The 24,091-nt window shown below is 39.8% G+C and overlaps 1 protein-coding gene across 1 annotated transcript; it reads left to right on the top strand.

Annotated features, from left to right (window-relative positions):
• Window positions 1-1,041: 1,041 nt before the first annotated feature.
• On the top strand, window positions 1,042-23,301 carry CLUL1 (clusterin like 1). Its single transcript, XM_083518747.1, has 10 exons — window positions 1,042-1,099; window positions 2,558-2,627; window positions 14,174-14,281; window positions 15,305-15,453; window positions 17,286-17,453; window positions 18,236-18,680; window positions 19,599-19,736; window positions 20,159-20,373; window positions 21,729-21,917; window positions 22,797-23,301. The coding sequence occupies exons 2-9, from the start codon at window positions 2,609-2,611 to the stop codon at window positions 21,906-21,908; spliced, it is 1,422 nt and encodes a 473-aa protein (XP_083374873.1). The 5' UTR covers window positions 1,042-1,099; window positions 2,558-2,608; the 3' UTR covers window positions 21,909-21,917; window positions 22,797-23,301.
• The last annotated feature ends 790 nt before the right edge of the window (window positions 23,302-24,091 follow it).

A 24,091-nucleotide genomic window follows, 5' to 3' on the forward strand; every position in this document is an offset into this window, starting at 1 on the left:
GCTCCTGCAGCCAATCAGAAGCTGTGCCTTGGTTTTCAAACAGTTTCAGGAGTCGAACGGACTCCCGGAACGCATTCTGTTTGAGAACCAAGGTACGACTGTACTGGGAATTGGGAAGCCAGGCAAGGAACATCATTCTGCCTCTGCCACTCTTCCAGCCACTGCTGCCCCCCCAGGAGAAATGTGACAGTTTCCCAGCATGCTTTCTGACATCAACTTTCTTGGCTGTGCCAGTAAAGTGGTTGAGAAGGAAACAGCAGGCAGACTCACAGATGGGAAATGTGAGTGCTTTCAATCATCTGTAATCTACAGATCACATATGACTCCTGCGTTTCCCCTCGAAATAAGAATGCACAGAAAGTGTTTGGTTGTACTTTTGTAACATCTACCAAACAGGGTGGGGGCTTGTTTTGTTTTTAACTCATCACAGTTGCTATGGTTCACAAACACAATGGAATTTTTCAATAACTTTTTAGGGAAATCTCTTTCCCCAAAGTAACAAATAATAACGCTGTTACAGCACAGCAAGCTTGGATTGGTTTTGTGATTATTTATTTGCAATTAGACAACAATGCTGGCTCTTAAAAAGACTAGTCAGCAAAACTGGCATAGCTGAGAAGCAGATCAGCTCCGTGGAATGTGGTTTCCTCAAAATCCTCAGGACTGTGAAACATTACAGAACCAGCTAATGTATCTAGAGATTTGTTTTACATTTGTCTATGTTTTAAATGTCAGTGTCATTGTCTTGATGGTCCCCATATTCAGGCTTAGAAAAAAAAAATACCATTGGTTCCCTAGGTGAAGATCACTTATTTTTTCCATAAAATTCATCAGCACATCTCACTAACTTTTAAAAAATAACCAGAGAAAATCATTGGTTTCCAGAAAACAATATATTGAATATCGAAACTAAAGCCTGGCAGCTAATTTCCCCAAGTAATTCCATCTAGAAGCAGCTGTTTTTAATAGACAACTAGAGCAGTGGCAATCATTGTCAGTGGAATGAGTGCAGTGCTGGAGTTACGGCTGAGCCTTGGGGGTGAAGTCTGAAGCTGAACAATCCTGCCCTCCTCAAAATGATTGCCCAGATCAGTGACAGGTGGGACTGCAGCGACAAGCAGGTAAATGGCAGGTACTCACTAAAGTGAGATATGCACCAAGAGACACCACTGGGGTGGGTGCACCCACCCACCCTTGTGTTTTGTTTCTTGTTGCAATGTTTAGAATATATGATATGAATACATCATATAATTTGTGAAGATACCTTGTATGAATGAACAAGATTTCAAAAAATGTGACTGTTCCAAGGTACCTTCTGCTTTAACACAGTTCTGATGTCACTGAATACAAAGCTGTAGTTGAACCAAACTTTCCTCCATAGTTTCATCAGTTAAAGTCTGGGAAATAGAACTGCCTTGTAAACAAGCGCACAAAAGTTACTAGACTGCTTGCCTACACACCTAATGCTATATTAGGTTGCAGTCCTCTAAACAAGTAGCAGGGAATAAGTCTCATCGAAGCCAATGGGACTTACTTCTAAGTAGACAGACATAGAATTGTGCCGTTAGTCATTTAGGACTTAAAGCTTTAAAGCAAATAATGAACCAACTCATCTCCAGGTATTCTAAAGGTAAAGGTAAAGGGACCCCTGACCATTAGGTCCAGTCGTGGCCGACTCTGGGGTTGCGGCGCTCATCTCGCTTTATTGGGAGGGAGGCATACAGCTTCTGGGTCATGTGGCCAGCATGACTAAGCCGCTTCTGGTGAACCAGAGCAGCACACGGGAACACCATTTATCTTCCCGCTGGAGCAGTACCTATTTATCTACTTGCACTTTGACGTGCTTTCAAACTGCTAGGTGGGCAGGAGCAGGGACCGAGCAAGAGGAGCTCACCCTGTCACGGGGATTCGAACCGCCGACCTTCTGATTGGCAAGTCCTAGGCTCTGTGGTTTAACCCACAGCACCACCCACGTCCCACGATATGTCTAGTTAGAAGCAATTCTTATTTGTCACAGATGACCAAGCCACTGGCTATTTACAAGCTTGATTTCATGTATATTCAAGGAGATGGCATCATTTACTCTAATAGACAATGCTTGCATTTTTAAGATATGCTTTCCAATGGGTGACTTCACTGCCCTTAATGGTTAAAATAACAAAAGAAAAAGGAACACGTTCAAGTCAATCGAGGTACCTGATTTACTTTTAGTAGCACTTGAGGAATGCTTGCCTGATGGAAGCCCTATTTTAAGCACACTTACGTGTGTTTGCATTTTATTAATTCTGTATGCATGAAGCCACAGTATGAATGTTCAGGATTAGCATGTTGCACTTTTTCTATATGGGAAGAGCTTATACTTTGCCTTAAAAGTTTTCCTCTAGAGTCTACAAAATAATGGAATAATGTTTCTGCTATCACTATTAATAGAACTAGGTAAGACTGATTAGTCAAGCTTAACCTACTTGCTTTGATACCATCTTTCAACTCTGCTGCCTTCTAAAAACAGGCATAAAGCTCAGTATTGAAAAATGTTGTTTAAAACTCTTTTTGACAGGCACGGGGAAGAAAACGTCTAGTTACACCAAAACCCTGAAGGTTTCAATGCATGGGGTTGATAACATCTGGTATGCCTTCCTTAAAAAATCATATGTAATTTCCGAGAAATTGATTAAAGTCTCAATGGTCATACTGTAGAACTAGAAGCAAAACAGAACTGATTTGTACATTTGTTTGTTGACAGATAATGACATAAATAAATAGAGGCAGATAAAAGAGGCACAGGAAGTGAGCATATACGAAATGACCAGCTGGAATGCTATGAAGCAAATATCTTTCAATAGTCTTTGACCTGTAGAAATCTGCATGGAATTCTAAGTTCGGAATGTCATTTTAGGCATTAAACAGAGATGGAAATGTTGGTGGTTATAAGATATTTGAACCATTGTACAAGTAAATATATCTATTTACTATGTTTTGGTCTTTTTGTTTGCCATTGCCTCCTTCTTGATAGATGCTTTAGACTGATATTCTTAATTCTGCATTTTCCACTACCTCATCTTTCTTAGTTTTTGGACAAATAAATAAGGCAGTAGCAATTTATGAGACAATTAAAACCACGTTGTGATTTTCTTATTGAAGACGGGATTTTATAATGCAGAACAGCATCCACAATTGGGTTTAATAAGGTGAAAGCTTCATGAAACAGTTTTTATCTATAATAAAAACATTTGACATCTTTCATTGATAACAATCCTGCCCTCCTCAAAATGATCGCCCAGATCAGTGACAGGCGAGACTGCAGCAACAAGCAGGTAAATGGCAGGTACTCAGTAAAGTGAGATATGCACCAAGAGACACAACTGGGGTGTGCGCACCCACCCACCCTTGTGTTTTGTTTCTTGTTGCAATGTTTAGGATATATGATATGAATACATCATATAATTTGTGAAGATACCTTGTATGAATGAACAAGATTTCAAAAAATGTGACTGTTCCAAGGTACTTTCTGCTTTAACGCAGTTCTGATGTCACTGAATACAAAGCTGTACTTGAACTATAATAAAAACATTTGACATCTTTCATTGTCTCTCTTTTTAGTTACAGAATATCAGTTTGAGAATAAACTATAGTATGCACACTCATGGGCATCTTAAAGTTTATAATTGAAAGGGTATAATGTTTCATTGTTTTGTTTCTTTGTGGAGGCAAATGCATCAGTTGGAATCATATACATTAAACAGTTGAAGAGAAGGAATCTAAATTGTCAACATTTAAAATCTAGATCATATGCAGTTCATCAGTGTGGATATGCCACAGCACAAGTTGCTTTAGATTACTGCTGTATCCTTGAATGTGTGAAATGTTAACAGGCAAAGAGAGCAGTGGTGGATTATATAAAGGATATGAAACACATCCTTTATATTGCATCAAAATCTCATAAACCACACTGAAATCAATGGGGTTTGCATGCTCCTGGGTACTGTAATTGAAATATCAGATATGCAGTGGTCAGTTTCTAACAGCAAACATGTGGAGGCATGTCTCTTTCTTATAACTTAAGATATTCCAGAAATGAGCCCAGGTATTTAAAAAATGGTTCTGGGGTTGAGCCCTCAAAGTTCTGCAGTCACCTAGTAATTTTTGAAATTGCACTGTGGGATTCTTCTCTTTTTTTAACTTTTCACTGACCCAGCACATATCACATTAAACCTTAGTTTCAGTCATACAATGGTTTAATGTGAGCAAGCAGCATGCTGGAGGACATACTCCTGAAAAGTTCCTCTTGCTGCCGCCACACTGTGCTGGATGAAACAAGCCAGTCTAGCTTGTTGGCGTCATCTGAATGAACCTGGGTGCGTGGCTTCTTTCTTTCCAAACAAATCAGTATAGTAGTAATCAAAATTTGTTCTGGGCTTACCATTTGTGGTTTGCTTGGGGAAAACAAATCTTAAGCCCAGGTTCACACAATGACACTGAGTGCTGTGGGAGCTTTGAGGAGCGTGCCCATTAACTCTGCTTGTTTGCGTTAAAAAAATAGTTTTATGTGTGACTCTTGGCAACTCTGTCGCTCATGGATTTGATCTGGATGTAATAGCTGTCGCTCATCTGTTGTTTTGTTATTGGGCTGCTTGTTTATTATCCAAGTTAATACATGGCAGCTAATGTTACATATAAATGTTGTTGTTTAGATGGTAGTCTGCTGATAATTGGGAATTTCCTTCAGCTTTTTAATAAGATAACCTACTGAGTAGATTACTTTCTTCCAGTTGAATGGGGAGGGCAGAGAAATGGCAGATAAAGGCAATTGGCAGGTTATGAAAATATAAAAAGAGAATGAGGAGAGAGAGAGAGAGAGAGAGAGAGAGAGAGAGAGAAAGTGTGCAAGTGTTAAGTTGTACAACTTCTTGGTCTCCAGGCTATTTTTCCTTTAGATGGTCAGATTTGCCTGCTGATGAATGTAGTTGGTGAGGTCCAGTTTGATTCAGTGGGTTTTCTAGGAGTTCCATTTTCTTATCATGATGTCAAATTATAACTATTACTCTCCTCCTCCTCCTCCTCTACCACCTTTACTGGCACAGGATTTAAGTCACCTATCATGAGAAATCCATCATGGGATTATGTGGAACAAGACACGGGAATCTTCTTCAAAGCAAAATAATCCTAATTCCTTGTGCCTCAAATGTTTATTTTCTTTGAAGAAGTGATAGTCATCATTAAATTCAACTCTTGCCTGGGCTTTGCTTGCTTGTTTATAAAGGTCCTATTCTAATTAGGTTTCAGCTAATGATTGCATTCTTAACTATTTGTGATTTACTAACTCCAGACCCTGACTTGGTTAAGGTAAACTGTTGTTAGGTAAATTCAAGGTGATATGTTGCCATGAGAACTAACATGGCGCAAGAAGGCAGAGGTGATAAAGGGTAGAGAAGATCTATATTCTTTCTTCCATTTAGCCAGGGGAAGGGAGCAAGGAATCTCTGTGTGAAAAGCACAGCTATGCAGTTTTGGAAGCAGAAACAGAGTCAACTTTGAGGTTTCCCTATTATTTATGACATTTATATGCCACCCTTCCTCTGAAAGGAACCCAGATCAGCAAACAAATTAATTACATCCAAAACCATCCAAAAGCAATTCCAATACAGATGCAGACTGGGAAATATCTCTACTTAAAAGCCTTGTTGGAAGAGGAAGGTTTTCAGTAGGCACTGAGAAGACAACAGAGAACCATTCCCTACTTTGTTCAGAAACATTTCTTCATGTGTAGCTTCCCGCCATTGTCATCTTGTGGTTTAACAGTTTTAAAAATTCTAAACCAATTTTAATTGCAAACAGCTATCTCAAGTCTGTGAACTAATTGAATTTGTTGTCCAGTCACAAGAGTCAGCTCCTGGTTTTAGATCCCAGCAAAGCAGATCCATCTACTAGGCTTGCCTGCTGTCTAGGGCAACTTTGTGCAGGGCCCACATTCTGGCAATGAAATGCATGGACTTGCACATGTTGTTGTTGTTTAGTCGTTTAGTCATGTCCAACTCCTTGTGACCCCATGGACCAGAGCACGCCAGGCATTCCTGTCTTCCACTGTCTCCCGCAGTTTGGTCAAACTCATGCTGGTAGCTTCGAGAACACTATCCAACCATCTCGTCCTCTGTCGTTCCCTTCTCCTTGTGCCCTCAATCTTTCCCAACATCAGGGTCTTTTCCAGGGAGTCTTCTCTTCTCATGAGGTGGCCAAAGTATTGGAGCCTCAGCTTCACGATCTGTCCTTCCAGTGAGTACTCAGGGCTGATTTCCTTAAGAATGGATAGGTTTGATCTTCTTGCAGTCCATGGTGGGACTCTCAAGAGTCTCCTCCAGCACCATAATTCAAAAGCATTTATTCTTCAGCGATCAGCTTTCTTTATGGTCCATCTCTCATTTCCATACATCACTACTGGGAACTTGCACATAATAGCTGTTCAATCGCCTCTCAGCTCTGGATTATACATGTTTGTCAAGCTCCACAATAAAAAGGAAAGCCCAATGCATATGGTAGCAAATGTGGTGGCAGAATAGATAGCTGAGGGTCAGTGGCATGCAAGGCAAGCTGTGAAGGATGGTAGGTGAAGAGTAGACTGCCAGTCCCTAAGGACCAGCAGTCTCAGGAAGCAAAGAGTTGTTGCAGGAATGTGTGAGAAGCAGGTGTCTGTGAAGGAGAAACAACAGATGGAGAGGCGCTCCAGGATCAATAGGAAGATCTTGCCCCCTAAGGGTGGCTAAGCTTTTGGGGGGGCCTAACACCTTGTGGCAAAGTCCCTGGGGGTTGTGTGCTGAAGTACATGGGGCCACACACACAGGCATAAACACGGATACCAACAGACAGGCGCTGTTTCTCCATTCTCAAGTATCTCACCAAGACCACAACACAGAATGCATCAGTGAAACTGTGTTAAAAGTTACACAATAATGTTAATGCAACCTACACAGATATGGACTGCGATACAGCTGTTCTGGTGTGCATCAAAACACTCTGCATGTACTGTGAGGAAAGGTTTTCAGTAGGCACTGAAACACATCCCTCTCTGCTCCTCTGCAGCTCTGCGATTCACAGTGATCACAGGAGGCAATTTGCCCAAATCACCACTGATTTGGGCCCTGAGCTGAAATGAGCTCTGTTGGAAAGTGCTCAGTGCTCTGAGAAGTACTAAAGGCTTCTGCCCTGACCAGGAAGGGCACCCGGGAGGTCTCTCTTGAAAAATTCTTAGCTCTGCAGATGTGTTCATACAAAGACTACTGAGTGCTCAGATGGCACTCAGCAACATGGAAGCAGCCATGGAACTGATACAATCATGCTCCGGTGGTCACGGCAGCAAAGACTCCCATTCTGCACTGTAAACCCAAGAAAGAAAAACAATGTGATTCTTACACCACAGCCCTGAAGATCTCCATTCCATTGCAGAGCCCCAAAGCAGTTTGCAAACTTTAGAAAAATGTTTGGGAGGTTTGTGGATCTACAGAAAATCACTTGCCATGGACAGGGGATGAATCAGACCCTCAGGCTGGGTGGTCACCACTCCTGAGCTAGAGCACCAAACTTCTTGAATCCAGCTCTGTCTAAATGTGTTTCCAGCTTGGACCAACACTTCCCAGAGTTGAATGCCATGGCCTTAATAAGAGCTGGAGAAGGCATGATCCACCACACCCAAAACATTTCTAGGAAACCAGCTCATAAGAATACAAGAGCACAACTCTGTCCCTGAACAATGGCGACAACAGTGACTTACTTCATGGGAACTTTGTGCGGATATATGAGAGGCATCTTATAAATCGGTTCATACGTTAAAAGGGTCTATGGAAATGATATAATAACTCCTCTTTAAGTTGATATGTAAAACGATATATATTGGATCATGCTTCATTGCTTTTGAGGGCAGCGTGACTCAAAGCAAAGTGGCAAATTACAATGGGAAAATGAATCCTAGCCAGTGAAAGTGAGATTTAGAGTCATGCCATCCCCTTTCCCCCTAATATCCTTCTAATTGTCCTTTATAAGAAACATATGGGGGCAGGCAAGACATCCCTCAAACGCAATCTGTTTTGAATCTTAACATGACATTGGGCAAGCCTAGTAATGGGGATATTATGACAGGATTAATAGTTGGTTAGCTCCCTCTAAACATTGCCCTGAGCTATGCGTCATTGCCAGCAACCTCAGAATTCAAAAGCTTTAAGCTTGGAGGTTGGCACTACCATGCTTGTTTCTATACAGCGGCCATTTTCTAAATGCTGAACGCAGAAGATTATTGATAATGCGGAGTCAAGGCTTGACTGGTAAGCAAAAAATGGTGGCTGCTGGTAGCAACAGAGGTGGGAAGAATGCAGTACAATGCCAACTCAGCATATTTTCTTAAAAAGGTTATCAGTAGCACCTGTACACTTCAGTTAAGGGATAGTTTAGGGGCGTTGGGAGTCCTACGCCATGTGGAAAGCCACAGGTTCCTTCTCTGCTCTTTCAGGTATATGGCTCCACTCACTATGGCTGCTACTACTTACAGCAGTGGCATGCATTAGCCTTCCACTGAATATTTCTTTCCCGGAATATATGCGAGCTCATCTTTCTAACTTTCTCTCTGTTGATTCTCCACAATAGTAGTCCTTACCTATCTTCCCAGCAATTCTCCTTCCATCTATGTATGCTTCAATGATGAGTTCCATCTTTTCCCACCACAACCAGTGTTTATATGTAAGAACTTCAAAACATTATGAAATTACATGCCAGCAATAAATGGGCAGCAAAGCAGTCAAATCCCTAGCTGTAAAAACACACATTAATAAGATAATTTTAAAGAAAAGACACTCTTTTCCAGTGTGGTGTAGTGGTTAAGAGCGGTAGTCTCGTAATCTGGGGAACCGGGTTCGCGTCTCCACTCCTCCACATGCAGCTGCTGGGTGACCTTGGGCTAGTCACACTCCTCTGAAGTCTCTCAGCCTCACTCACCTCACAGAGTGTTTGTTGTGGGGGAGGAAGGGAAAGGAGAATGTTAGCCGCTTTGAGACTCCTTAAAGGGAGTGAAAGGCGGGATATCAAATCCAAACTCCTCCTCCTCCTCCTCCTCCTCCTCCTCCTCCTCCTCTTCTTCTTCTTCTTCTTCTTCTTCTTCTTCTCTTCAAGTCATCATTCTAAATTGCAGCAACTTTTACTTCGTACAGTTAAAACTGGAATTAACTTTATACTGCTTATAATTATTATAACTTACAAAGGGTTGGATCCAGATTTGCTGTTCTATGTTGAGAAGGGCTCCTTCCATTAGCCAAATCAGATCCAGGTGAGGCTCCTCTGAACAGGAGGAGGCAATTTTTGCTGATTTCTCCTTCTCCTGCTGGCCAACTCCATTGCTGCGCTAGAGGATCCCCAACTTTATGGAACAGATTTAGGAGCGGGACAGAGGGAATCAGCAAAAATAATATCTTCCCTCCCCATTTAGTAGAATTCTGTTCCAGGCAGAAATCAGTAAATGTAGATTGGGGGAGGGGGGTAAGAATAAATAAAAAACTATCAGTTTCAGGCAGAACTGTAACTGCTTCCTGAAGCCACTTCTGTTCAGCTGCAGCTATGAGTAGAGTGTGGTCATACAAAATATTTTGAAGAAGTGATACTTTTAAGCATCAGTCATAGGGGAATTCCCCCCCCCCTTTAGACTTTTGGAAACATGACAATATTACAAACTTAGCCCAAGACAAGGGATCTGGGGTGGTATCTGACTGAGCAGACTTATTGCTGCAGTGAGAGGGGGCACTTTCTGTCGCAGCCTTATGAGAAATGCTATGTGGCACAGGTACTATTTGAAATAGATAAAGTTCTTGGAATTTATAGCACTCACAGGGTGAAAGCCAATGTACTGCTAAATGAATGTTCTCTTGGTGTAAAGATTTCTGCTTGTACAATTAATATTCTCCCTTCCTTCTCCTCTGTACCCCCAATCAAATTTGTCCCAACCCTCTTAAGGAGATTTGGAGAGCGTACAAGGCACACACAGGGGCAGGAGATGGAGGGAAAATCCAGTTGCACAAGCAGGAATCCTTGCAGCAATAATACTGCCCAGAATTTGTTTGGCTGCATGTGTGTGGAGGTAGGGTATTGGAGGTAGTTGTTTGTTTGTTTGTTTGTTTGCTTGCTCGCTTCCTGCAGTAGCCTTTTGTATGGTCTGTAGAGCACATCTGTTTTTGGGAACCTACTTCTGCATGTAGAACATTATCACTGGATCAGACGATGACACACACACAAAAGAATTTTCTTCATGTTAATTTAATTTACTTTTGGGCAACTCTGGGCAAAACAAACAATAACAATAGAAATGGTATAAGACATTAGTAGGAATTTTATTATTATAGGGTGCATGCCAAACCAAATTTCTTGAGACAGTTTTGTAAGTTTTAAGAATATTGAATGAGATTTTTTTTAAAAAAAATTGCAACACATATTCTCACTTTAGGGACTTAAGGTTCTTGAATGTTTCCAATACCCTTTAAAAAGCTTTCAAACATCTTTGTCTCCTAAAAGGGTATTTACTATTTGTTAATTCCCACAAGGCATTTTCACACACTTCATGAGTAAGTGGCTCGCCCCTCTCCCCCCCCCCCCCACGCACACCACACACACTTTTTACTATGTTAACATCCACAACGAAAGCCAAAGGAATTTGCAGACCTTTGTGAATTCCATGTCCTATTACTTGGGGCTGGAATGCTGTGTCACAACCTGGGTGGCTTAGAGTAAAATAATGCATTTCTTTCCCCCTTAATAGTTGGAATCCACACATTTTCTAACAGATCATTTATTCTCAGTAATTCACATTTTATCATAGCAAATATTTTATAACAGATGCTTTCCTTATTCTGTGCTTGCTCACTGTCATAACACTGCTAGTTTATGATGCAAGATTATTCCTGCTTCCTGGATGTAGCTGGGTTGCTTCCACACTACTCATTTCCCCTGGAATGGCAGCCAAACTTCATGTAATGCTAAGGGCACAATATCTCTTTCAGAAATAGTGTGTGAGTGTGATCTGGATCGGGACTCTAAAATAGGTGAGGAGGAGGACTCCAGCCTTTGCCCCCTACTGCCGCTGATTTGTATGAGGCCCTCACTTTTCTGCAATTTGCATGAGGAAAAGTTCCCATTTGCTTCTGTGGGAGCTCTTTTTTTTGCAATGCAAATTACATAGGTCTAAGATTTAAAGATGCAGGTGGCGCTGTGGTCTAAACCATTGAGCCTCTCGGGCTTGCGGATCAGGAGGCTGGCGGGTCGAATCCCCGCAATGGGGTGAGCTCCTGTTGCTCGGTCCCAGCTCCTGCCAACCTAGCATGCCAAAGTGCAAGTAGATAAATAGGTACCACTCCGGCAGGAAGATAAATGGCGTTTCCGTGCGCTGCTCTGGTTTCGGTGTTCCGTTGTGCCAGAAGCAGCTTAGTCATGCTGGAAAAAATGTCTGCGGAGCGGACAAACGCCGGCTCCCTCAGCCTTTAAAGCGAGATGAGCACCGCAACCCCAGAGTCGTTCACGACTGGACTTAACTGCCAGGGGTCCTTTAACTTTTAAAAATTTAAAGCTCCCCGACACCCACTCCAAAACACTGACCAGAGTCTCCCCTGCCCCCCCCACACCATTTCTTGGGGGGAAACCAGGTTAAGGGCAAAAGACTTGATCAACATCGCATGTAGCTTGGCCCTCTTTCACTCAGTTATTATGAGGAATTCAGATGTCATCATTTACAGACAGCTGCATCCCCATGTTTTCTATATTGTACTCCAATCAAGACCTGGTTTGAGTCATTAATCTGGCTTGCTCAGTGGGTAGACAGGTCCTTGAGACTGTTATTGATGCCCACCCACCTGCATTGCTGGCTTGCCTCATTTTGGTGTTGCTTGAAGCTGGCCCTTATAATCACTCATAAGTTGTATCCACCTCGTACATTTAAAGAACATGGCTTCCTCCAAAGAATCCTGGGAACTGTAGTTTGTTAAGGATGCTGGGGATTGTAGCTCTGTGAGGGGTACTGTTTGGGGGAAGTTATGTACTTAAAATGTATGAGGTGAATGTAGCCTAAGCAAGTGTGTTTTTGATTTATTTTAAATTAAAAATAAATATTTTTAATAAAGATAAAATAAACAAGCAAGTAAGCTCCCATGGAAATGAACAGGCTGATAAAACATATTTGGGATAATTTTGTAATAAAGGTCCAAATTCAAAGACTTGGTCAAAGGCAGACATTCCCCTGGGTATGCCCACAAGGCCTTGAGTTTATCTAAAGTGAATAGTTAGACCCCTGGCAAAAATCTTGTACTGTCGGGCTGTCCGAAAACAGAACAACAAATAAAGCACACCATTAAATTGTTCCAGAGTTATAAGAAACAGGCCAGGTTAAAAATAAATGAATTATACATTTCAAAAGGCCTAAAAAGAAGGGCTGTTGCAATATTTTGGCTTTTATCTCTGGCTTTAAGAGGCAGGAAGCCACTGACAATTACATCTAGCTTGCTCTACCCAAGAAAACAGTAAATCCACTTTCCCACCGTTGTGTCTTATGCTCCCTCTAGTGTTTATTTTTGGATGTAAGCACAGGCAGGCTGGAGAGGAAAATCCTGGAGTCTAATCACAACATGTCCCATTAATAGGATTAAGTACCTTGTCATTAGATAAGTAGTACATGGCAAAATCTGTGACACTCATGGAAATTAGAACAGCATCCTGCCTTGGTCTTCCCTGAAGCTTGAAAGAGGTTTGCAAGAAGACGCTTCAGAATTTGTGGTAAATATCACATCTTGTTGGTTCTATTACTAAACAGCATCTTTCCCCCCCATAAAATGTGCTGGCCACCTGCTATTGCTGGGCCTACAAATATAAAATCTATGACCTGCATTTGTAGGTCTGAATTGTAACTGATTTTATTACTATTTGTTTGATATCACTACACCTTCTAAAAAATAAATAAATAAAAACCTAGGTACAATTACCTAGAAGAAACTAATACAAAACTTTTTTTTTTTCCCTTGGTAAAACAAGAATTGTGTGGTATATATTAATAATATATTGCAAAAAGTGAAATATTTTACAAAATGTAAAAGGAAACATTATGACTTGGGCAGGCATGATTCAGCCAAAGTCAATCAGTTTAAATTCACCCTTGATATCAGTGGGGAAATTAAGCATGTGCATAAATTTCCTGACCTGGAATGAATGGGACTGAAAGGTGTTTTATTAAACTCCAGAGCATATAGTGGAGAAGGTGGGAGAAAAAATATATGTGTTTTAGTCATTAACTTCAATAGGAAGTTGATTACACTGGATACATTTTCATTGATACTGATACCCCACACATGTTACATGTTCTGCATTATTTTAAATAACACCGAAAACAGCTTTAGACCGTGGAAAAGCTAGTTATTTTCAGGAGAGTTAATGAATCCCATTTTAACATGTATATTATTTGCAAAATCATCTCTGCTTAGCAAAATGGGAACCCTTTTGGTTTTAATTTTTATACTTCCTGAAGCAGCGAAAGAATGGAAAAGGTTTTCATTAAAAGTTAATATATATTATTGGGAGGGGGGGAGAAGAGGAGACACTTTGATACAAAATGTCAGGCTTAGCATCATTTGAAACATTGCCACAATGTTGTTGCACTGTGTGTTTCCACTGTTATAAGATATTGTTACATACTAAAGCATTTTACTACTGGCAGAAGCAGTCTTAAAACTGGGCCATTCTTTGAAGAATTTTTTTTTTTTTACAAAATGCTGGGGGGAAATATATATTATCATCACAGTAAGAAAATACTAAATGCACAATATTACTAAATCACCGTATTTTTCGCTCTATAAGACTCACCAGACTACAAGACGCACCTAGGTTTTGGAGGAGGAAAACAAGAAAAAAATATTCTGAATCCCAGAAGCCAGAACAGCAAGAGGGATCGCTGTGCAGTGAAAGCAGCAATCCCTCTTGCTGTTTTGGCTTCTGGGATAGCTGCGCAGCCTGCATTCGCTCCCTAAGACGCACACACATTTCCCCTTACTTTTTAGGAGGGAAAAAGTGAGTCTTATAGAGCAAAAAAACCGGTAATCTTCCTAGCTGTCTGAGATGTATCTGAAAACCAACTCATTAACCTATTGTATTGTACTCATTCCTAATGCAGAAAACATGAAGCCTGCACTGTTCTTAATAACGTACTTATTATGTCTGAGGGGACATCAGTGTGCACCTACTGTGGAGGGAGACATAAATTTTGTGGAAAACCTGAAAGGTATGTATATGTTAAACCTCTGTGCTGGCCACTATATTTCTGAATAGACAAGTGAATAAAGAAGCCTCATTTGAACCTGGGAACTTCCTACCTCTTTGCTAGGGAGACATTCTCAAGATCACTGTAAACAGATTAGCTATTGCTTAACCCCATTTTACTGTCCTGCTGTAATAAATGTGAGCATTCTAGTCCATGCTGGTAATTGCAAATATAACACCACAACATGTTAACCATTCTACACTAATTGACATGGACCACCAAGATATAGTCTTCTGTATATGGATTATAAGATGATTAGTATCACTTCTAGATCAAATAAATAGGGCAATAATACTATTCTGTGCATATCGACTCAGAGGTAAACTCCACTGAGTTCAATAGGACTTGGCTTTCCTGTCAGTGTGAATTGCCTAGAGCCTAAATTAATGGGAAATCAGTAAAACTCTTGGTTGGTCGTAAGCCTTCTGTATGGAATTAGTTACCTCAGTTATCAATCTGATGGTTTCTGGGGCTATTTTTATTGCAAAGCCTTATTTGAAAAGGACCAAGTCATTTTAAAAAATCAACAAGAGAATCTGCAGTGATATTAACATAGTCTGTTCAGTAACTAACAGTACAGTAATTCTATACAGTAACAAGATGGCCTGGCTGAATTGCTCATGAAATCCGTTGGCTTTTTGCCATTGGGAATAATGCCAAGATGCCTACATTATTTTGACAAAATGTGTTGACACTTGTATGAAATATAGTTTATATGATGAGCATTCTGTAACTTTATTTGAAAATTAAGGTTCAGTAAGTTGAAACATATGATTGCTGAAAAGCATAAACTGCATATGATTAACAGGAGATTCTAGTCCAGATTATCTGTTTGTATATACATTGAGGACAGAAGCAGAAAGACCCAGTAATATTATTATTTTTCTAAGTAGCATGTGTTAATTGTAATTCAGCACCTAGGCCAAAATTTAAGGGATTGTTCATTAAAATTATTACTAATAATAATATGGTGTTTCCCCTCAGTTTTATCTGAAGTTGGAGAGAAATATGTAGATGAAGAGGTAAAGAATGCACTGATTGGCATTAAACAGATGAAAATTATGATGGAAAGAAATGAAGTGAAGCACACTGATCTGATGAAAACTTTAAAGAAGAGCAGTGAAGAAAAAGAGGTGAATTTAGTCATCACAGTTTTTAGACCTGGAGTGACTCAAATGTATGACATAACTGTTTTCAATGCTGGGACAAAGGGTATGACCCTTTTTTGAATGCTGTTTTGTTACTTAAATGGAGATGTGATAAAATGGCAATCTTTCTAAATCAGATAATTGAAGCTTGGAGAATAAGCACTCCGAGTCACAAAACATGGGCCTTTAAAGGAATGCAGCACTCTAGTTTTCAGAACGTTACCTTGGACAACCTCCACATAGAATAAGTTGCTCAAAGAAATAAACATTTGAGCTATATGATAACTACATATTTTGCTGCACGTGAGAGAAATGTTTTTCATGTGCCCAAACCATTGTAAGTCAGTGCTTGTTTATTAGGGTGGTTAGGAATGTTGAATAAATGCAGCACTTTGTTATTAAAAACAATATTGTTCAAAATTCCTTGTGCATTAATCCCTTTAAAAGGAAGCATGCATGTTTTCTAGGAAATCCTCTCCAAACGATAATAAATTGCCAGGAGTCCCTAGTATCTATTTTGGAATAAAAACAACAGATGAGTGCCATATGGTATGAAGCTGAGGTTTGCTTACCTGAAACTGTTCGTACAGCTGTGGTTAAGAAGTAATCACTCTCTAGAATTGGAACACAAACATGCTAAGGTGCTCCCCTAGCAGGACCATGGAAATGGAGGGAAGGAGATTTCAGAGTCTTCAGGAAGACTAACAACAAGAACAACAAATGCCTTGGACTCAGGGAGTTAATGTGCCTTACCATGTTCATCTTCTGAGACACAAACAAGTCTCTACTGTCAGCTATACCCTTCTGCTATCAAATCCAGGAGGGGCTGGACAGCTGTTCCTATAGTATCACTGCTCAAAGGAGCAGCTGAGGTTGTGATTTGCCCCTGGTGCCAGCTCTATCGAGAAGAGCTGTCAACCAGTGGTAGAACACATGCTTTTCATGTTCCATGTCCATTCCTCAGGATCTGCAAGTAGAACTGGGAAAGATTCCTGCCTGAAGACCTGTTGCCAATCAGGGTTGCAGATAACTCTGAGTTAAATGAACTAGTGAGCTGACTCATATGGCAGTTTCACGTGCTCATATGGCATGGTGGTGGTGGTAGTGGGGTTAATGTAGGGAGGATAAAAGGAGGGGAAATAGCCTTGCTTTTGCAGTGCCTCCCCACAGGTCATTGTGTTGCAAGATCCCACCTGATTTACCCTATTTTTCTGTGTATAAGACTAGGTTTCCCCCCTCAAAAATAATGTAAAAAATTAGGACGCATCTTATACACGGATAGTGTCTTCCCTCATTTTCTTAAATCTGAGTCCCCGAAAACAGGGGGTGTCTTATACATGGGGGGTGTCTTATAGACGGAAAAATACGGTATATGCTTGTTAGGAAGGCACAAAGGGAGCTGCCTTATCCACAGTCAAACCAATGGTTCATCTTTCTCAGTATTGTGGACGCTGACTGGCAAAGGCTCTCCAGGGTTTCAGGAAGGAGGCTCTTCCACCCTTTGGACCTGATACCTTCTGCATGCAAGGCAGATGTTCTACCACTGAGCTATGGCCCTTCCCCATGATCTAGTTGTTGACTGAAGCCGGGAAAAAATATGACTGGCACTATCCTTGAACACGGAAATGCAGAAATCTTAACTTGAGGATTATTAAGCACAAACATTTATTGTGCCCTAAAGAGGATTAGTGTTTCAGCATGGGACACAGCAATTCTGTAGAAATAATGTATAACTAAGGCCAGTTTTCAAAACGCTGACGTGTATTCTGAATTAAGTAACTTTGTGATCCATAAGTTATAACCAATTCCTTAATTAGGAAGCTCTAAGACTTATGAATGAAGTCAAAGAAAGACTGGAAGACGAAGAGCAAATATGCCAGGGGTCTCTGAAGAATTTATGGGACGAGTGCCAATCTTGTCTAGAAAGTAACTGCATGAGATTTTATACCACCTGCCGCCATGGCTTCTCCACATTTACAAGTAAGGTAAGAGGCATGTGAGGGGAAGCAGCATAACTGTATATAGTATGTATTCTGCTAAAAGTGTGCATGCCATCATCTTGAGAACCCACAGAGAAAAAAGGAGTAGAGTTGAAATCGCAGCTTTCTCCAGCTTTATTTTTATTTTATTCAGCATCTTCAAAAGTCAGAGGTGGAGCTTTAGTGCATCACATAACCCTTTGCTCTTTGTTTTGATAAGCAAAAGCAGATTAAAATATAATCAAGATGCATGCAAACTTTGCCTGGGTTCATAAATTATAGGAGCCACACAGCTTTTCTTGGTGTAGAATCTGAGTTACCTTGTTGCAAAGTATTGACCGGAGGGTTTGACCGTGCCGAAACAGCTCCTTCATCCCGTAATCCTAAACAAAAGGAGAGTAAAATTGGTTGGGCACAGTGGGACTTGCTTCCAAATAAACATAGGATAGCACTGTATATCCCACGGACTGCCACCTACCCTAAGTTGGATCAGAATTTTCAATAATGATACTCATTGTCCAAGTAAGACGCTTGATTTTCTGGTCCTTGGTTAATTTGAAAGATAATACTTGCTTTTGTGCATTTCATTTTAAGGTTAAATGAATACAGCTGCCATGACATATTAGAGTATGGCGTCTCAGCATAATTCAGTTAATATGGAAAATTTGCATTTCAAAAAGTTTGGGGTGTTTCCATGCGTGTGCTTTCGAAACATTCCTTTGCACCAATTACCAAAGGATGAAAATTGGACAATTTGCTGACAGGAACTATTTTCTCTCCACACGCAGGTTGAAGATTTTTTCAAGAAATTGACTCCATTATCACTTCCTGTTTATGAGCTTCAAGAGCAAGATCTCCAGTTTAAGAAAAAACCTGGAGAAGAGGATGCCCAGCTGGCACACATGGAACACTTGTTCAACCAGCTGTTATCTGACGTGGGCACAATCTTTGAAAAAAGCTTTGTTTTTTTCAAACGGATGCAAAAAGAATTTGACCAGTCTTTCCAAATGTATTTCATGTCTGATCCAGACTTGATGGAGCCCTACTTTTTGCCAGCTTTTTCTGAGGTAACTGTAAGAAACCCCATTCCCCCTAAAGACTGGGAGGCACCAGGCTTCCTCCAACTAGTCTTTGACTTCAGCAAAACTGTCCTGGAAGGCGTTGGTGAAGTGATTACTGAGGTATTTGAAGAATACCGAGAGACTGCAAGAGACATGGCAGAACAACTTAAAGGCAAGTTGTAAAACTCGCATTTTAATATCAGTAGCATTGAACCTTTACTGTAGTTTTTTGCATTTTTAGGAGCATATCGACTCAGGTTGGTGTAAATCACTGCAATGCCATTGTAATATATTTTATAATGTTGTTGTTGTTGTTATTTATTGCATTTACATCCCACCTTTTCGCCAAGGGTCTCAAGGTGGTGTATATCATTCTCTCCCTCATTATTTAATCCCAACAGCTGCTGTATGAGGTAGATTAGGCTTCAAGTTAGTGACAGGCCCAAGATCATACAGTGATATTCATGGCCAAGTGGGGTTTGGATCCTGGTCTCCCAGGTCTTAGTCCAACACTCTAACCCATAGGTAGGCAAACTAAGGCCTGGGGGCCGGATCTGGCCCAATTGCCTTCTTAATCCGGCCCGCAGACGGTCCGGGAATCAGTGTGTTTTTACATTAGTAGAATATGTGCTTTTATTTAAATGTATCTCTGGGTTATTTGTGGGGCATAGGTATTCGTTCATACTTCCCTCCCCCCAAAAAATATAGTCCAGCCCCCCACAAGGTCTGAGGGACAGTGGACCGGCCCACAGCTGAAAAAGGTTGCTGACCCCTGCTCTAACCACTACACCACACTGGCTATCCAAAAAGCAGCAATTGTATTCACTGGATTGATTTCTATTACGGTCAGGGGATGAACAAACTTGATTTCCCATCCACCTAATTTTAGGTTACTGACAGTTCCCTATGCAAACATCATCAGACTGCCACTCTCAGCCTCATAAATATGTCTGCTGATTTTAAGCTGGTTGTTTCATGTCTACTTTGATGTTTAAACCACTCAATATCATATTTTACTTAATTAGATCTGTGTTATTGTTAATGGAGTGTACCATATGTATTGTTAACATCCTATGCATGTTTACTCTAGATTCTGATGGAAGTGGAATGTTCTCTAAGAACATGGCCGACCATGAGAGAACTCCGTGCAATAAGCTGCGTCAGAATTCATCGGGATGCCCTCAATTTCATGAGAGATGCCAAAAATGTCAGGATCATTTTATGCGAGGTAAATAACGGCCCTGTTCATCACCAACGATACTACTGTCAATTTCTGTTTTGCAAAATAGTCATAACTATTTAGATTTAATTGCTGATGAAATGGTTTTGAGAAGCCACAAAAACTGAGTCAAATGATTCAGTAAAACTTTCCTAAGGACAAAATATATTGTAGTAGGTGTTTTTACTTGCTATAGTAAAACCAGGGTTAATATCAACTACATACATGTCCAAAACTACATACTGATAAGCCCACAACAGAATCCAGCTGTATAGACACTGTTCTGCCACTTAAGACTTTTTATAACAATTCTGAGAATAGGTACTTCTATAGATTGATAAGCAATTACACTTTTTAAAAATATATGAATTTTTAAGAATGTTTCTTAAATTTCTTAAGGAAGTTTTCTACGTTTTGTTTGATTCCTATAGTTTGCCCCGATGTTCCTGAACTACATACAAAGTATGATGATGCCTCTAAGCTGGTGAACATCTCTGGTGAGCAATACCAGCAGATTCTCCAGATGGTCAAACGTCACACAGAAGACACAGCCTACCTGTTGAATAAAATGAAAGAAAGATTTGGCTGGGTGTCCGAACTTTCCAACATGACTATTGGACCAGAAAACATTTTCAATATAGTAAAGGTAAATGCCACCCATTAAAATGCCACTGCACAATGATCTCTCTGTTCTGTTTCACTGATATTTATTGCTTCAGTACTGCCTAGGGAAAATGTGTGTGTGTTATTTTTGTTCTTTAAAATACTAAGCTCTTGCGGAGGTAGATTTTAAGTATACTTGATAATCCCTTGATGATCTGAAACTCCAGAGCTTAGACACTAGCCTACTCTAAATCCTTTTAGTGTGATGATGGTTAACTGACCTGTATCACCATCTGACAGCAATGAAATGGCACAAACTGGTTTGAATTTCTGTAAATTACTTTTCAAGAAGAGAGTTCTGCTAGCTTCTGACAGGCATCTTCTTTAGATCAATATAACAAAAACATAGCTCAGGGCAAAGGGAATGTTATAATCCTTCAGGCACATAGGGTACAAATCATACAGTGCCTCCAGTAATTTTCCAAAAGGTGTTTCTAAAAAAAAAAAAAACCAAGCTCTCGCTTGCACTGAAAATTATAATGGAAAGATAAATTATGCTATATTGCATACAATTTACATAGTACCCCTGAGTGACTTAAGAAGGAAAAACAAAACAAACAGTTGTTGAGAAGTTTGTTTTGTAATCCATGGATGAGGAATTGGCATCACCAAGACCAGGGGTCTAGGAGGTATTGCTTCTGGTTGTGCCCATCTGGGAGCTCAGTGCAGAACCAACATATGCTGGAGGGTTCAGGAGGTGCAACTGCTGTAGTCTCTGGAAATTCATATTTCTCTCTCCAGGACTCCTGGCTGCTTCAGTACCAATTTGGAGAATCTGTACCTTAATTGGGCTCTTGGAACAGACAAATTTCAGCTGCTAAAAATTGTTTAACGCTGCATTCTACTGTTTATATTGATGCATTTTAATTATGGTAATAAGGGTATTTATACACTGCTTAATAATAACATATAATGCATTGCATTGTATACTTTATTTTACTCTTTCATTTTTGCAAGCCCTCCCCCCCCCCCCGAGAACATATGTTGTTGGGTAGCTCCATGAATATGGCAAATGAAATAAAGAAAAGAAATAACTGAAATGTGGACAATGTATTATCAAATATCGTTGAAACTATGCCCCAAATTGCTATCTTTTTTCTGGGCCTCTGCATCCCTAATAGCTACCATCAAACAGTTAGAAATGTATTTCCCATCATCAACATAATGATGATGATGATGATGATGATAAACAAGACCAAATCAAACAACACAATTTTAGATTGTATTTGATTAATAACCTACTTTATTATTCTTCCCCTTAAAACTGAGAAGTTTAAAAAATGATGGTGTGCCTTGAGGTGCCATATTCTCACATATGTCACTTGGTTTTTCCTTCAGGTGTCATCAAGTGTCAAAGGAGGTGAAGCTGCCAGTCCAAATGAAACTGTCGTAGATGTGAATATTTTGACTTCACCTACTTTTACTGTCAAGGTTCCCCAAGATCTGGACACTGAGAGTTCAGAATTCATTGAATATGTAGCAGGGAAGGCTTTACAGCTTTACAAAAAGAATTTCTAGGCAAGGCAAGTTGATTGTCTTTACACTAAAAACAACAACAACGGTTAAATTGTAATTTGTCAATTTTGTTTTATAGACAGGCTTTCGTTACTGAGAATGGGTGATTGAAAGAAATCATTTACCACAGGTGCACTTGTTGTGGCAAAAGTTTCCTTAACACTTGACAGGATGAGATGACTTAGCAAGTCCAGCATTAGGGAACGAACACACTGGTGGTTTGGTCATCTCAATGGCTTCTACGCTAGAGTTTATTGAAATACAGCCCCTCTTTATGTTCCACCCACTGCTTTTTTAGTTACCGGTGGATATACACACACACAATGGATTCTCTATTTGTGTGGTTGTGTGTGTGTGTGTGAGAGAGAGAGAGGGGGGGGGAGGGAGGGAGGGAGGGAGAGGGCAGACAAAATGAGTTTAGCAGCATGGGACTAGTGGGTCTTGCCTGTGTGAGTAGACCCCATTACAGGATGGTATGGCATAATAAATAAAAATAAATAGGTCATTCTCAAGCCTGAACCTCAGGAAGATGGTGACAAAACCAAAGGTTGTTAGATTTTCTAAGTCCAAAGGCCTGATGTTCTCCTAACTAATGTAAAAGTCCTGCACTGCTGCTGAGGAGTGAAGAGATGCATTGGTGCAGTGGCATACATTATATCCTTACAACTTTGGGAAGTTTTCAATGTTTGATGTTTTATTGTGTTTTTAATATTCTATTGGGAGCCTAATATTCTATTGGGAGCCAGATAGGTGGGGTATAAATAAATTATTATTGTTGCTGTTGTTGTTTGTTATTAAAAACATTTAATGATTTTTTTTTAAGGTTTGTTATGAAACTTTATTCACAGTTAATTAATACTATTTGTTTTTCTTTTTTATCTCCCTAGAGAGGAAGAAGTGAACAGTGATTCCTACTTTGAATCCAGCATATTCTCCTTTAGCAAAGTACACCAAAAGTCATCATACAGAAAAAACCTGCAGATGATAAAATGTTTAATAAATGTGTTGAATATCAGTATGAATGTAACTCTTATGATTTCTCTCTGCATTCAGTTGTTGAGACCAAATCTAAAGACATATAGCTGGTGAATACTGAAAATGTTTCTCCTTAGCATTTGGATTATGTTTCCAAGAGAGGGGGTAAGAAATACATGCATAGATTTCAGTTGTATTCTTTCCAGTAATGTAGACGTTGGAAGAGGTATTTTCAAAGTATACTAAAGTCCTTAATATGTAGTTCCACTTATTAATGATTTAGATCAGTTTTGCATGTGTGCTCTGGTTAAGGAACCTGCTCTATTTGCTCCCCACACCATACCATAGTGGCACGTATCCAAAGCATGGTATCAAGTCTTTACATTGTAATGGCAATGAAAGAATAGGCTGTGTCCTTGTCTACTTGTAGAGGGTGAAATCACAGAGAGCAAACCTGAAGTGCACATACAAAGCCATCTTCAATAGTGTATGAATTTTCATGTTTTTCATTCATTTTAAAAATATACTTATTCTTTATATTCTTACTTCCCAAATAAACAAAAAATGCACCAACCTCTTATTTGTAGTTTGAATAATTTTATAACTAGAATCAATTCACTCATTGTGGGACCTAGTTATATTTTATGAGGACAATCAAAATGCCACAAATTAACTGTGCAGCTTTTGACTTCTCCAGAACTCTTTATTAGGCTGGTCTAATAAACGTATTGTTCTAAGAGGGATTTTGGAAATTTTCTTATAGACCAGCAATGATCCTTTTTCTATATTTTGTTTTTATGGCCAAATCCAGGCAATTTCCTATTAAATGATGAGCAAGTGACTTTATGGGAAATTAATATTGTATTCTTTGTGGTATTCAAATAGTTGGACATTGCTAGAACAAGATTTTGAGTTTTACTCAGCAATGCATCTTATCTGACCGCTTATACATTATAAGAATGCAGGTGCAGTCAATTTTGCACTTGCGTTTTAAGAAACCAGCTATACTCCATACTGTTATCCAATGTAATCTAAAGGTATATTCCCTGATATCAGGATATTCCCGATTTCAAAAACCAATTAAGAATCACCATCGTTCATATAAGCTTGAATTTATAAAGTGTGGAAGAGAAAAAACAGTTATATCCACACTACACATTTAAACCGTACTTATACCACTTTAACAGTCATGGCTTCCACCAAATAATCCC

This window comes from Podarcis liolepis (assembly GCF_965112155.1).
Source record: "Podarcis liolepis genome assembly, chromosome: 8".
In the NCBI taxonomy this organism is placed as follows: domain Eukaryota; kingdom Metazoa; phylum Chordata; class Lepidosauria; order Squamata; family Lacertidae; genus Podarcis; species Podarcis liolepis.